Source organism: Prionailurus viverrinus, chromosome E3 (genome assembly GCF_022837055.1).
Source record: "Prionailurus viverrinus isolate Anna chromosome E3, UM_Priviv_1.0, whole genome shotgun sequence".
NCBI lineage: Eukaryota > Metazoa > Chordata > Mammalia > Carnivora > Felidae > Prionailurus > Prionailurus viverrinus.
Genome location: NC_062576.1, coordinates 5442764 through 5456792, shown reverse-complemented (window position 1 = coordinate 5456792; position 14029 = coordinate 5442764). Strand labels below are relative to the sequence as shown.

Here is a 14029-nt window from a genome sequence, read left to right as displayed (position 1 = left end):
CTGATTAGACCACTCAGTTTCTCCTTTGAAACCCCTGGTCTGCTGAATCAAGTTACACATTGAACCTTCTCCTTGCTATCAACTGTATTATCAGTGTTCATTTGTGCACATTTCCAAGGTCAACAGAGTTATTAAAATTTTTTTTTACATATATTTTAGAGATAGAGAGAGAGAGTTGGGGAGAGGGAGAGAGGGGGGGTGACACAGAATCCAAAGCAGGCTCCAGGCTCTGAGCTGTCAGCACAGAGCCCGATGCAGGGCTCAAACCCATGAATTGTGAGATCATGACCTGATCCGAAGTGGGACGCTCAACTGACTGAGCCACCCAGGCGCCCCTAAGGGCAACAGATCTAAGGGGGGACAGACTTTGCTCCCAAATAGTATTTGCTCCTCAAATCCTGGCATCCTTTTCCTATCCCTTTTTTGCCTGTAAAAAGTTCTATTCAACCCTCAAGGACCCATTTTCAGTGTCACCACCTTCATAAAATTTTTCCTGAATGTCATCTACTGGGAGGGTTATTCCCAACGCCTCTAAACTTTACCTTCTTAATTTAGAGCACTGTCACAATGTGAAGTAGCTAATTATGTATAACTCTGTATTCTAAACAGAATGGCCTCTGGAAAGTAGATACAGTATCTCCAGTGCATGGTTTATTCTGGGTTCTAAATTAATATTTTGGCAATACATAAAGGAGTGACTTGGGATCTATTAACCTCAAAATAAACCTGGTCTAAGATTTGTTGAGTCCTAGTCTCAGATTTCCTTCATAGGAGACTGTGGTCCTCAGAAAGTCAAATGTATCTTTTCTTGAAAACTTTTGGGCTTTCATATCTTATGTTGGGTTGGGGGGAGGGGGTGTTAATTATCCATTAGGATAAAGTCGGCTTTGATACGTTAAACAAGCCTTTCATTTCACGAGAGTCCAAAGCAAGACCAAAGAACTCAACTAATAAATAAAAGCTGGAGCCGGAATTTGTATCTAGTCTGTCTGTCCCCAAACAGCACTCTGTGATGACTGTATCTCCGCCCAGGCTGCAGGGACAAGTCTATTGATGGTGTCATCTGAGCACTCTTTCTTTTCTTCTTTTTGTGTCAAAATACTGTAGGTACTTCTTTTGAATGTGCTTTATGGCTACTCCATTTTTTTCATGTTTATCTTATTTCCTCTTTGTTCATAGTGATGGTGAGTGAAAGCCGTAAGAGGTAAAGGGCCTGGTTTTGTTTGTTCCCAGGGGCATAGGGCAAAGATTGAGAGATTCTAAGTCCTCCATTCTATTGTGGGTGTGGAGTTCCCAGGGACAGGGCGGCCTGGGTGGTGGAATTAAGTTGGTGCTAGATGAGTCCTTGATAGTTACACTCGCAGTGGTCGATTGTCATCCTCCCTGACTCATCCAGTTTTTTCCAGGGGCCAGACTGGTGAGTTAAATGGGCATGTGACAAAGACCAATAGCCCTGCAGCCTTTATATCCATAAGGTACAGCACTAATATTCTCAGCTATTCCCTGAAGAGTTATTCTTTTGGCCAGAGAGGGCAAAGAGAGGGTGAAGGCTTCCAGCTTGCTTTTTCTGCTAGACTGGCTCATACTCTACAGGTCAAGGAACCAATGTGAGGGTTCTGTCAACCTGGAAGTATGACCATTCGGATGTTAAGTTTGGAAACTTGGGAAATGACCTCTGGGGCCCACAGATCCAATGTGTGTCTTGTCCCCACATGTTACTACTCTCTTAGCAAAAAAAGGAGCTTTGGGGGTGCTTTGGGTTCCCATCTGTCCTCATTGTCTCTCTAAACCAACAGCTTAGAAATATCCAGGTATTCCTCTCTCCTAGTGTATGGTTACCCAGTTAAATGGCCAATTAATCCTTTAAACCCAATTAAATCCTTCTTTGGTGAAGGATTTGGAGAATCACTATTGTATACACTTCTATGGATCTGGCTTCTCTTGTATCAAATGGTGATTTTCACTTTCCACTGGGAAAGTCAGGTGACCTCAGCCTTCTGCACATCCAGATTTTACATATATATATCCTTTGATTGTAGGTAGTATGTCTTTGTTGACTGCCCATCTACCTTGCCCCATGATCTGTTAGCCTCCTCCGTGGATCCCTGCGAGTCAGATGCTCGTATCTGCCACTCTGATCCTGCTGCCCACTCATGCCCACCTCGATTCTGAGGGGTAAGTGCTGCCATTCAGCCTCTGTAATTCTAGGATCCTATCCCTCCTCTGGCCTACAGACGATAGCCACCACCGAGTTTCTTCAAGCTGACGGTGCCCCCACCCCCTTGGCCTTGTTAAGCAAAGTGCCCCCCAGGCCTTTTCAGCTCGTAGGATAGTCAGTTGGTAGTATCCATTCTCCGATGTGCACTTCCCTCGGCCTATTGAGCCCTTCTTCCACTATCTTCCACGGAACTCTTGGTGTGTCATGACGTAGTGTGGCTCACTTCTTTTTGCCAAGTACTATGCATACAGTGTATCAGTACTGGCCACTGGAGGCCCTTGACAAAGTGTTAGATCAGTATTGTGGGAGGGTGCCTCTATATCCCTTATTACCGCTCCCCTCCTCTTGATCGAGCCCCTTGAGATCCATTTACAGGATTACTTACGGTCCTGCTGGTGTATATCAGCCAGGCCCTGGCTACTTCAATGTATCATTCCTCTCCTCCCTAAGTAGGCCTAACATTTATCCAATCGGGCCATACTGAGACCTAACCTTAGTGACGGTCTGGTGGCCATGGGGCCTGTGGGCAGATCCTAAAGAAAGCACTGTATTGTAGAGTACTTGTCTCATTTGAGGCTTCTGCCTCGTCTTTAGGTTGGGGGGCTGGGCTGGGCCGCTTCTGAAAGCCCAAAGGGTTCAGAGCAATCTGAAGTTCATTGTGGTTAACTTATCGTCCCTAGTCTTGGTGTTCTACCTCTTCTTTATCTGAGCCCTGACTTTGGTGTTGGAGACCGACCATGGCTGACAAGTCAATCACTTCTTTCTTTTTTTTAATTTTACAGTTTCAGTTATTTATTTTGAGAGAGACAGAGACAGTGTGAGTGGGGAAGGGGCAGAGAGAGAGAACCCAAGCAGGCTCCATGATGCTTGTGCAGAACCGGAAGCAGGGCTCAAACTTACGAAACCGAGAAATCACGACCTGAGCCAAAAATCAAGATTCGGACGCTTAACCAACTGAGCCACCCAGGCGCCCCTTCGAGTCCATCACTTTAAAGTTCTGCTGCTTCTTTTTTTTTTTTTTTTTTTTTAATTTTTTTTTTCAACGTTTTTTATTTATTTTTTTGGGACAGAGCGAGACAGATCATGAACGGGGGAGGGGCAGAGAGAGAGGGAGACACAGAATCGGAAACAGGCTCCAGGCTCTGAGCCATCAGCCCAGAGCCCGACGCGGGGCTCGAACCTACGGACCGTGAGATCGTGACCTGGCTGAAGTCGACGCTTAACCGACTGCGCCACCCAGGCGCCCCAAAGTTCTGCTTCTTCTAAGTGGACCCCTGGGCCTGGTCCTCAGGACTGCCTGTCCTCTGACTGCAGATGATGGTTGCGACAAGGCATTAAACCATCTCTCTGGCTTTTATGCTTTGCTTTATATTGATGACTAACTGCCCAGGACCTGCCATGCTCCTTCTTTAAAGGGCCAGTCATCGAATTTCACAGTTCTTTCAATGACTATTTTCCCCACATTCCCAAACACCAGGGAGATTGAATAGGCCAGCCTATGCCCTTCTATCCACCTCCCATCCCATCTTCCCCTGGGTGGGATTTTTATACAGCTTCATGGCGACCAGTGTCTCACCTGTCGCCTGGAATCTTATCCTTAGACTCTGCTTCCTGGGACCTCTCCTGGTACCTGCCATCTTAAGCCAGGCTTGAAACAGAATTCAGATGCACGTACTATATGAAGGGTGTGCTCTGGAGGGAAAGGGAAGGAAGAGGGCAGGGAAGGAGTCAAGCAGGGATGTAGTGGAAGACGAACTTCTTTCTGATCCGACTGGACCTCTGGAGCCTGCGCTGCACCGCTAGTTGGGTCACAACTTGAGGCAAGGCCTTTCAGGACCTCTTTGTCAGTAGGCCACCGGTGTAGGCTGCAAGGTGGGGGTGGGGGTAGGGGTGGGAGGCAGAGTCAACTTGCCCATGAGGCAGCTCCCCCTTCAGCCAGGAACAGCTGGTGAGAGAAGGGGCAGCTGTGACTTATTAGCAGCTAACACTCAGCAGCTGGGAGGGTAAGGGGTGCATCAGCGGGATAAAGGGGATCTGGTGGGGCATTTACAGCACCCGCTATAGGCTCCCTACGTGTCTGGAGGTTCTCGCAAAATCTAATGTATCACTGGGACACTTTCTGTTCTTTATCTGAATTGGGAGGTGGGGCATTTGGGGTGAGTTTGCCTCCAGCATAAAGGCAGATTTGATAAAGGCAACAGGCTAAGTAATCTCTGTAGGTCACACAGTTTGTCAGCACTGAGGCAAAGTGAAATCTCCAAATAGCGCTCACTTTGTGGAAGAAAACAAGTTTCTGGGGCAGTTTGGCTTATTATCTCAGTTAAAGACCAGCTCATGGACTTCCTAATATCCCTTGCAACCTCTCCACTTATGTTGTCAGTCTGTTATAATAATCAGGACTCAAACTCTTTGGAGGAAAAAGCCCTCTGCTTTCAAGGCACAGAGGAGGGTGGAGAGGGGTCAGTAACCTCGCCCACAAGAGCCTGTCTGGTAGAGAACGCTAAGCGGTGGTGTTGTAAAAAGCCCCCTTTCCTATCTAAGTTGCTCAGGTACTGTGTTAAGAGGAGGGCTGTGGGGCAGCTTGTCAATGGAATGCAAAACGGAAAATGAAATTAGAAGGCAAACGTCTCCTGTGACTTCCAAGGGTAGCAGTTTGAACTACCACAAGACTTAGGTGAATATTAAGGATCTGGCTCTTTAATTCCTTCTCCTTCTGTATTTAATCATCTGAAAGTCATTTGGGGAAGGCAAGTAAATTACTGCGTCCATGCCTATGGCCCTCCTGCTCTCGCAGACCTTTTATTAGTGTTGAAAGGGCCGCGAAGGTGAAATTCCATAACCATTCTTCATCAGGAAGTTGCGGTGTTAATCCCAAAAGTGGGCACTGAATTTTGGAGGTTTGGAATTCACCTTTCCCCTTTTTGTGTCCTCAAACGACTTCAGTGTTCTGCTCCAAGCACACAGGTGATACTGTAATCACACAAGTGATTTCTTTCCATAACAATAGTGAATTAAGTGCCACCATAAAAATATGTGTGGTCTGTAGGGGGAGCAGTAAGATTCTGATGGGGGTTCAAGCAGGGCTTCTAGAAGCAGATGTAGGAATTGGGTGTTTGTAGGAAGATGTCTCTTCGGGCTGGGACACACACAAGAGGAAAGGCCACCGGGGCTTCAGTGTCAGGTGAAGGAGTTTAGACTGTTCTGTGGGTCGAGAAGAGGCAGAAGCAACGTCTGACCTGTGTTTTTGCAAGATCAAGGATGATCACGGAGGTCACAGAAAAATAACGGTTGAAAAGAGAGTAAAGACTAGGAGGGGAGCAGAAAGGAGACTGAGGGAATGGGCGTGGCGAGGAGGTAGCCTCCGGGAGGGTCCGGGTCACAGTCCCAGGGTAGGTGGGGCGGGTGGGGCTTGGTGTAAGGGGTTAGTTAGGCCATGGGAAGGACTCAGGTTAGTGTAGGAGTGCCTGGTCCTTAAAGCAGAGAAGGTCCTCCCAGGACCGTCAGGGAGGAGCGGGGACGCGAAGGAGAGGCGCGCTGCAGCGCTGAATTAATTAGTTCTCGCCGTGGAGACATCCAGTAAGTGGTGGGGAGTATGGATCCGGCACTGGGGAGCAAGACCTGGTCTAGTTGCCCCAAGGAGTGTGCAGTGCTTGGATGAGGCGCAGTCCAGACGGGCTGGGCAGGGGCCTGGCCTTTTCCGGAGCCAGGTTTCAAATTCTCCCCGCCCGGTCACGCAGTTTATGAAGTCTGCGAGCTGGCGCCCGGCTGGCTCCGGCGTCCTTAAATGCTAGGTCGCTAGGCCGAGGGACGAGTGCCGCAGGGGTAGCGGCGCGGCGCGCGCGAGAGGCTCTCCCCGAGCCACGTCCGTTTGGGGGGGGCGTCCAGGTCCGCCGCGTCCCCGCTTAGGCCGGACGGGCCCAGGCGCAGCCAAAGCCTGGCTCGGGCCCGCGGCCGCCGCGCACCGCTCGATCCGCTCCCGCCGATGGCTCGGGGGGAAGGACCGCCCCGGCCCGCGCCGCGCGGCTTGGCTCGGCCAATCAGCGCGCCCCTTCCGCGGCGCCCCGGCGCTCCAGTGACGCGCGCGCCAGCCTGCGCCCGCGGCGCTTTGACGACGGCCCCTCCCGCGCTTGCCCGGCCCGTTAGCTGCGCGCCGCGCCTCTTGTGCGACGGCCCCTGGGCGGCGGCGCGTGCGGGCGCGGCCCTGGCGCGCCCCCTGGCGGCCCGGCGGGGCGCTGCGGGCGCGGCGCTGACCCGGAGGCGGCGGCGGCGGTGCCCGGATGGAGGCACGTCATTGTCCCCCGCCGGGCGGCTGGGCTGTGTGCGGCGGCGGCGGCGGCGGCGGCCGAGGGGGATGGAGCGAGCGCCGAGCCGGGTCAGGTAAGCTCCCGCCTCCTTCCCGCCCGCCGCTGGCCGGCGTGGGGCCCGCCGAGCGCCCCGCTCGCCTCGGCCGCAGCTGGCCCGGCCGCCCCTGAGCCGGCGCGGCCCGCCGGGGACTGGCGCGGCCCCTCGCCCGCCGCCCCCTCCGCAGCCGCGGGCCGCCCGGGACCCCGCGGCGCCGGTGGCAGCGCCGCTTGTGCCGGCCGGGCCAGGCCGCTGGGGAGGGGGCGGCGGCCGGGGCGGTCGGGCGCCGGGAGAGGCGGGCTGCGCGGGGAGGCCAGACCCCCCTGGTTGCTATGGACACTGCCCTCCCGCCCCCACCCGGCCCCAGCCCGCCCCCTCGGCCCGTGGGCCGGGCCGGGCGGGCGGCTCCCGGGCGGCCTGGCCCGCACGGGTCCGCCCGCGGTGGGCGTGTGCCGGCCGCCGGCCGCGGAGCCCGGCGTCCCCGGCCCGCCCGCCGCCCCCCGCGTGGCTGCCACCTCCCGCCCCCGAGCGGCCCTCGGAGCCCCGGGCTCGCCTCCCCACCCCCACTCCACCCCCCAGAGACAGACAAACTTTCCCACCCCGGCGCCCCTTCGCGGCACGCCGGTCGCCCCTCGCGGGGCCGTCCACCTGGCTCCGCCACCGAGTGTCCGAGTTCCCCACGCCGGCCGCCGGGGCGGAGCGGGCACCCTCGGGGGAGGCGGGGGGGGGGGGGAGGCGGAGAGGAGGGGCCGGCCGGCCCCGGCGGCGCGTCCCCAAAAGCGTGTGCGCCTCGGTCCTGTTCTTTATTTTCGGGGCAAGAAGAGCCAGGTTACCTGGAGGGGGTCGCGGGAGAGGGTGATCAGTTTCAGATGTTTGAGATGAAAATTCGACGGGACCGAAGTTTTACAATCTAGGACTTTCACCTTGTTATAATGAATGCAGTAGACATCACTTTTGTTGAATAGCTCTTTTCTGTTCAGGGAGGCCTCAGGGTTTACTTGTTTAATGGGGAAACATGTTGGTTATTTAAAGTGGATACACTCAGGTAACAGTAAAGCTGGTCGAGAAACTGTTTCGTTAACACCTCTTTTTCAAGGTAACAGCAGTATTACAGGTTCTCGTGCATTTTCGTGGAGTCTCCGGATTTTTGAGTTGTAAATTTTGAACCTAGAATTTTACTCTTTTGACTATCACTCATTCAAAGTGCATAGGAGATAGGAATAATCAGTGTTACTGATTTGTTTTTTATTTAAGGTCAGTTTCGCTTTCTTTTCTTATCACTGAATCAAGTCCACAGTGGTTTGTAAGGGTTTAAGGCTAGTCGTTTCATTTACTGAAAAGTAATTGAAATCAAGGCTGTTATCTTTTTAAAGCTTGTGTGTTTTCCTCTTAAGTAGAAATGTTACAAGAACGTGGATTACATTGTTTATGAAGAAGCAGAGTGTATCAGTTTCTTTCTTTCTTGTTTTTTTTTTTTAACATATATTGATATTGTTACCTTTATGTGGAGTGCTACAAGGTTTAAGACAGCCATATGCTTATTTTTAAAACGAGAAAGAATAATGCATTCTGGTATTTGATAGAAATATCATTTAAGGGACTGAACATTTAAAAACTTTTGAATAAAAGATTGTAGTTAAAGCAAAGGAAACATTTGTAAAGTCGATTTGTTGTCTCATTCCTCCGGGCACATCCAACCTTGATTGGTGTACTTGTTTATTTCACACATGGTTTTGTAACTTTTTTGTATATCATCACAAGATGCTGAGAGAAATTTTAACTTTTCTTGGAAGTAGTTGCTTAAAAGTCCTGATATAACAGTGACTCTTAGAAGCTGTACTGAGAGTAAAGAACACGTAACCGTATGAATCTTATGAGTCTTAGGTTGTATACAGTATTGCTTGGCTTCTAGAAGGGTTATCTCTGTAGCAGACGTAATTGAGTTTGATACTTGATGGTTTTAGAATAAGTAATCATTGGCTGAATATACAAATGAAGACAAATGGATGGTTTGGGTTTGTTTTCCCCAAATTATAATGGTAAATGGTTATTGATGATTGAGTAGTAGGCTTTCCTTAATTATTTTCATTTAAGACACCCCCCTCCCCCATGGCAATCAGAGCAAGTAAAATGGCTTTATTTGGTCATTTGTTAATGATTGTCCTGAAGGGATGTTTATCCTGGGAAAACCGAGGTTTTTGCTATTAAATGTTATTGTAAATAAGGCTGAATTAACCTTTCCTCAGTACTGTTTTGGCTTTCTTCTTTTTGCTCCTCCTCTTCCTCTTCTTTTGTTTTCTTACTCTTGCCTTCACTGTGTTCCATGGAGTAGACTTTATTTGGATAACACAGCTCAAGCTTTCCTCCTGAATGAAGATCCTGTATCTTAGATTGACTTACAATTCATTTCTGATTTTATTAAGATCTAATCTAACGTCTACTTTTTTAGTTCTACATAAGATCCCCCAAATTTCTCAAGGTTGTGCTTTCGGGGTGGGGGGGGGGCTATAATTATGCCGTAATTTTAAATTACAATAGAATTGAGGCTTTTCTTTAAACCTTCTTGTGAACAGACTGTGCACCACAGCATTTGTTGAGGTGGCACACATGTGGATGTTTATCATCCTTTAACTTGACTGTATTGAATATTTTTAAAAACCCGTTTTAAAGGCTATTCCTGCTTCAGAGTAGAAACGAGATACAGTATGTGAATGAGATAGTGTATGCAAGTCACTGAGCACAAACCGGTGCTAAATGCAAACGCTGGTTCCTTCCTATCCTTGGAATTCATTCGTTTGTTGGGCACATGTGTGGAAAGCGTTCTGGGTGCCAGGTTGGGGGTAGAAATGCACGCATGATGGGGAGCAACGGGTGGAGCCGCCGTGGAGTAAGTCGGGGCGGAGGCGCTACCGCAGAATCCGCACCAGGCTGCCGTGGGGGCCTGCGGGAGGGCTGCTGACCCAGCCTTGGGGGACGGGTGTCGTCAAGGAAGGCGTCCCAGAGCAGATGGATTCTAAGCTGAAAAGTGGAAGTGTTAACCGGCCGGAGGTGGAAGGATGGAGGGGAGTTAGGCGAGGAAGAACTGCGAGGGAGAGCCCAGAGAGAGCAGGTGAGAATGGAAGGTGGGGAGCGTGTGGAGAGGTTCCTGGGTCAGGCAGCGACAAGTCTGGGTGTTAAGATGCTGGGTGGGGGGCGCCGGGCCAGGCCAGGGAGAAAGGGTACTTACGGAGGAGTGGCACACGAGATTGGGTTTCCCTGGGCAGTTTACATTCCTGTACTCCGTTGACTAGGTCCGTAGAGCCGGGGATGTCCCAGGGACTGACTAGTTTGGGTCAGAGTCGCTCCGTTTTATAGACCCCGTGGAGTCTGTGCAGTCTCTCACAGGTCAGGTCCATTATGAAGTTTAAGTTATGTGTGTTCATGATTAACACAGTGTCCAGCACGTAGAAAATGCTTAATTAGTAGTAGCCCCAGATTGAGAAATAAGATCCAGAGAGAAAACATAATTACTTTTATAATAAGTATTTGTGTTCAAGTTTGATGTCAGTAATGTTTTATGCTATGGGCTTCACTTAAAAAAAGTCGTGTACATACACCAAATAAATAAGCCTACTCAGAAAAAATTTTCAAATGTGAGACTTCCTTTTTTTCTTTTAAGTTTATTTATTTTGAGAGAGAGAATGAGTGAGCAAGGGAGGGGCAGAGAGAGAGGAAGACCGAATCCCAAGCACACTCTGCGCGGTCAGCACAGAACCCCATGCGGGGCTCAGTCTCAGGAACCGAGAGATCATGAGCTGAGCCAAAATCTAGAGTCAGATGCTTAACTCACTGAGCCACCCAGATGCCGTGAGACTTGCTTTTTTTTTTTTTTTTAAATGTGTTTCAAACAAGTCATTTTGGTTCAGAGTTCAAAATTAAAGCTAGATTTTTCTCTTCATGGAGTTGAGATTTTTCCCTGATGAATTCTGTATGCAATTAAAATTGAGTCAAATGGATTGGCACATTTCACATGCTAGTTTTAAGCAATAAGGAAAAAATATGTAGGTTCTTGGTAAATATACAGAATTGGAAATTGAGGTACCTGATTGTAAACAGAAACGTGAGACTTTTACAGGTCTTGGAATAGAATGACAAGATCTAATCAAATATTTCATTGAAGGGCTTATAATTAAAAAATGCTGACATGTTTAGATGAGCACAGTGCTAACTGTCCCAAGGAAGTGATTTCAGACCTAAAAAATACTGCTGCCTTTATATTACGGTGACTTGTTTGACAGTAATTAAGTGTGGCTAGGATAATTTTCTAAGATCTCATAATAAAGTAGATCCCTTTTCTCACTTTATGAAACAACTGTATGCGTTTCGTCTTTTGCAGAGTTGAACAATGACCATAGTTGACAAAGCTTCTGAATCCTCAGACCCACCAGCCTATCAGAATCAGCCTGGCAGCTCAGAGGCGGCCTCACCTGGAGACATGGATGCAGGTTCTGCCAGCTGGGGGGCCGTGTCTTCGTTAAATGATGTCTCAAACCACACGCTTTCTCTAGGACCAGTACCTGGTGCTGTAGTTTATTCCAGTTCATCTGTACCTGATAAATCAAAGCCGTCACCACAAAAGGATCAAGGTACTACTTTTTGGAGACAGGAACACTCCAAGAAGCTCTTGGATAAATGCTGTCCATTGGTCGGTAGTTTCAGAGAGGGGTTCCTTTTGCCAAGATAGACTGCCACCCGAGTGCCAGCAGTTACGTTATTTGACAGGCGTCCTTTTCCTGTGCTGCTTGCTCCTGATTCGCTAGGTATCGTGACAGCGCAGATTATGTTTAATTATTAAAATATTTGTAGTTTCTTTTTTTACTTATTTTTTGAAGGATAAACTTTATCTTGGTGAGATTTGGGGTGGGCAAGCCTTTGGTTAACTTGTCAATTAACCATAGTTCCCTAAGTAGATGTCTGTGTTTTAAATTTTCAAAGATATTTTTTAAAATGGTTGCATTTTGTCAAATGGCTCTACCCAACCATGGGGTGTTTGTTTGTTTGGTTTTGGTTTTTTGGTTTGTGGGGTTTTTTTGCCAGTTAAAATCATCTGTGGTGATAAAGTTCTTTGAAAGAGAGGAGATAATGTAAATGTTACATTTGTTAAAACTCACCGGGTTAAATGAGACATTGACGCTTTAGTGGGTCCTTGTGAGACTTGTGAATTTGGAGCTTTGAAAGGCAAGGAAAGCAGATTCGGTCCTGCTCAGATAGTCGTTTGACTTAGAATAATGTGGCTCTTAATGCCGTTTTGCACCCTCATCGTAAATGTGATATTGTGAGGTGATTTGCTGAAGGTGTTTGGGTGGGAGGAAAATTTATGTCACAAAATAAACAGTGTAATTGAATGTTACACATAGAGTTTAGAGACCTTCACCAGCAAGACTTTCCCACAGAACTTCTTTTCGCTGACTCCAGCTTCCCGTTACTCGCTGGGGCTCCTTTCTCCTCCTCAGGCCTTACCTCCCATCACCCTGCCATGCCCTTTTGGGAGCTCTTCCCCCACTCTCTGGGGACTCCTTTCTTTTTTCCTGGTTTTGCTTTCCATTCCCACTGAGCTGAAGCCTACCTGTGCACACTCACACTCATTAATTTCTCTTTTAAAATGGAGAATCCTTCGTGTAGGCATTTCAGCGTCTGGCGGCACCAAGAACATGGCCAACTTCAGAAAAAGTAGTCTTCGCATGGATGATGGGGAACTTTCCTAAATAAGTTCTTTTAACGTGGTTATCATTAGTAATCTGTTTATTATCAGCCTTGAAAATAGAAAAACAAAAACCTTTTAGACCACGTACAGCGTACTTGTGAATGTCAGTAGTGATGCCCAGCAGCCTAAGTTCAGACCCGGTTTCCTTCCTGGTCAGATGGGGATGACGTCACTACCAGGTCTTAAAATCGAGACTGTTTGACAGCTACTAAGGACTCTGTAAGCGCATTGCTGGTGAAGAGGGCAGTGATGGTGGTGGTGGTACTGAGTAGAAGCATCCGCAGCAAATGTTGCAGAGGGTGGACTTTGCATTTTGTATGTATAGTGGTGGCAAACTTTTAAGTAGATGTAAAAGTAATTATAGTGGGCTCTCATGTAGTGATCAGTCAGTTTTGACATTTATCAATTCATAGCCAGTTATACCCTCCCCCATTTACTCCCCTCGCCAGCATTATAAAGCAAGCCCAAGACCTCATATTTTATCTATTCATATTTTAGTGTTATACATAAATAATCATTTCCTAAAAATTAAAACATCAGAGCGCCTAGGTGGCTCAGTGGGTTAAGTGTCTGACTTTGGCTCAGGTCACGATCTCATGGTTCGTGTGGTTCGAGCCCTGCCTGGGGCTCTGTGCTGACAGCTCAGAGCCTGGAGCTCCTTCGGATTCTGTGTGTGTGTGTGTGTGTGTGTGTGTGTGTGTGTGTGTGTGTCTCTCTCTCTCTCTCTCTCTCTCTTTCCCTCTCCCTCTCTCCCTCTCTCCCTCTGTTTCTACCCCTCTGCACTCTCTCAAAAATAAGTAAACATTAAATTAAAAAAAAAAATAAACCATCTTTATATTAAAAATCCCGTCAACATTAAGATTTCTCTGATTGCCATATACTTTTTTTGTAACAGCTGGCTTGTTGAAATCAACGGACAAGGTCTATACTTTGCATTTGGCAAGTGTCTTTAAGTTTTTTTTAACATCCCATTTTGTCCTTGCAGTTTACTTATTGAAGAAAGCAAATTATTTAGATTTCCCACATTCAAGGATCTTTCACTTATTTATTTTTTAAATGTTTATTTCTTACAGAGAAAGCACACGTGCGTGTGCAGGAGGGGTGGAGGGAGGGAGGGAGGGAGGGAGAGAGAGAGAGAGAGAGAGAGAGTCAGTCAGTCCCAGGCAGGCTCTGTGCTGTCAGCACAAGCACCACACGGGGCTCGATCTCACGAACAGAGAGATCATGACCTGAGTCAACATCAAGAGTCGAATGCTTACCGGATTGAGCCACCCAGGCGCCCCTCTAAGATCTGTCTTTTAAAACGTCCCTTTCTTCCCTGTATTTCTGGTTAGCTCGTAGTGACCTAATCCTGATCAGATTCCGTTTGATGTGTTGCTGTTTATTTAGCTCGAGAAGCATGTAAAGCTTTGTTTTTAAATATTTCTTGTTTGTTTTTCTAGCCCTAGGTGATGGCATTGCTCCTCCACAAAAAGTTCTTTTCCCATCTGAGAAAATTTGTCTTAAGTGGCAACAAACTCACAGAGTTGGAGCCGGGCTCCAGAATTTGGGCAACACCTGTTTTGCCAATGCAGCATTGCAGTGTTTGACTTACACGCCGCCTCTTGCCAATTACATGCTATCACATGAGCACTCCAAGACATGTAAGTGTTCTGGGTCATGTTACTTGTGTGGTGTTGTGGCGTGCTAGCCTACTTCCTTTTTTCCTGTGCAGGGAAAGTGAAGAC

General features: G+C 48.3%; 1 protein-coding gene across 6 annotated transcripts in view; it reads left to right on the top strand.

Moving 5' to 3' along the window:
- Positions 1-14029, top strand: part of USP42 (ubiquitin specific peptidase 42) — a 71814-nt gene that overhangs the window by 16177 nt on the left and 41608 nt on the right. For 2 of the 6 annotated variants that reach the window (XR_007147794.1, XM_047838770.1), the window contains exons 1-3: positions 7375-9668; positions 10935-11184; positions 13745-13945. Coding sequence is in view for 5 of the 6 variants with exons in the window: in XM_047838770.1 (XP_047694726.1) it covers positions 10944-11184; positions 13745-13945 (442 nt within the window). In the remaining variant the exon portion in view is untranslated. Of the gene's footprint in view, positions 1-6463; positions 6596-7374; positions 9669-10934; positions 11185-13744; positions 13946-14029 lie in introns of those variants that run through there. The other 4 variants (XM_047838773.1, XM_047838772.1, XM_047838771.1 and 1 more) reach the window with 3 other exon arrangements.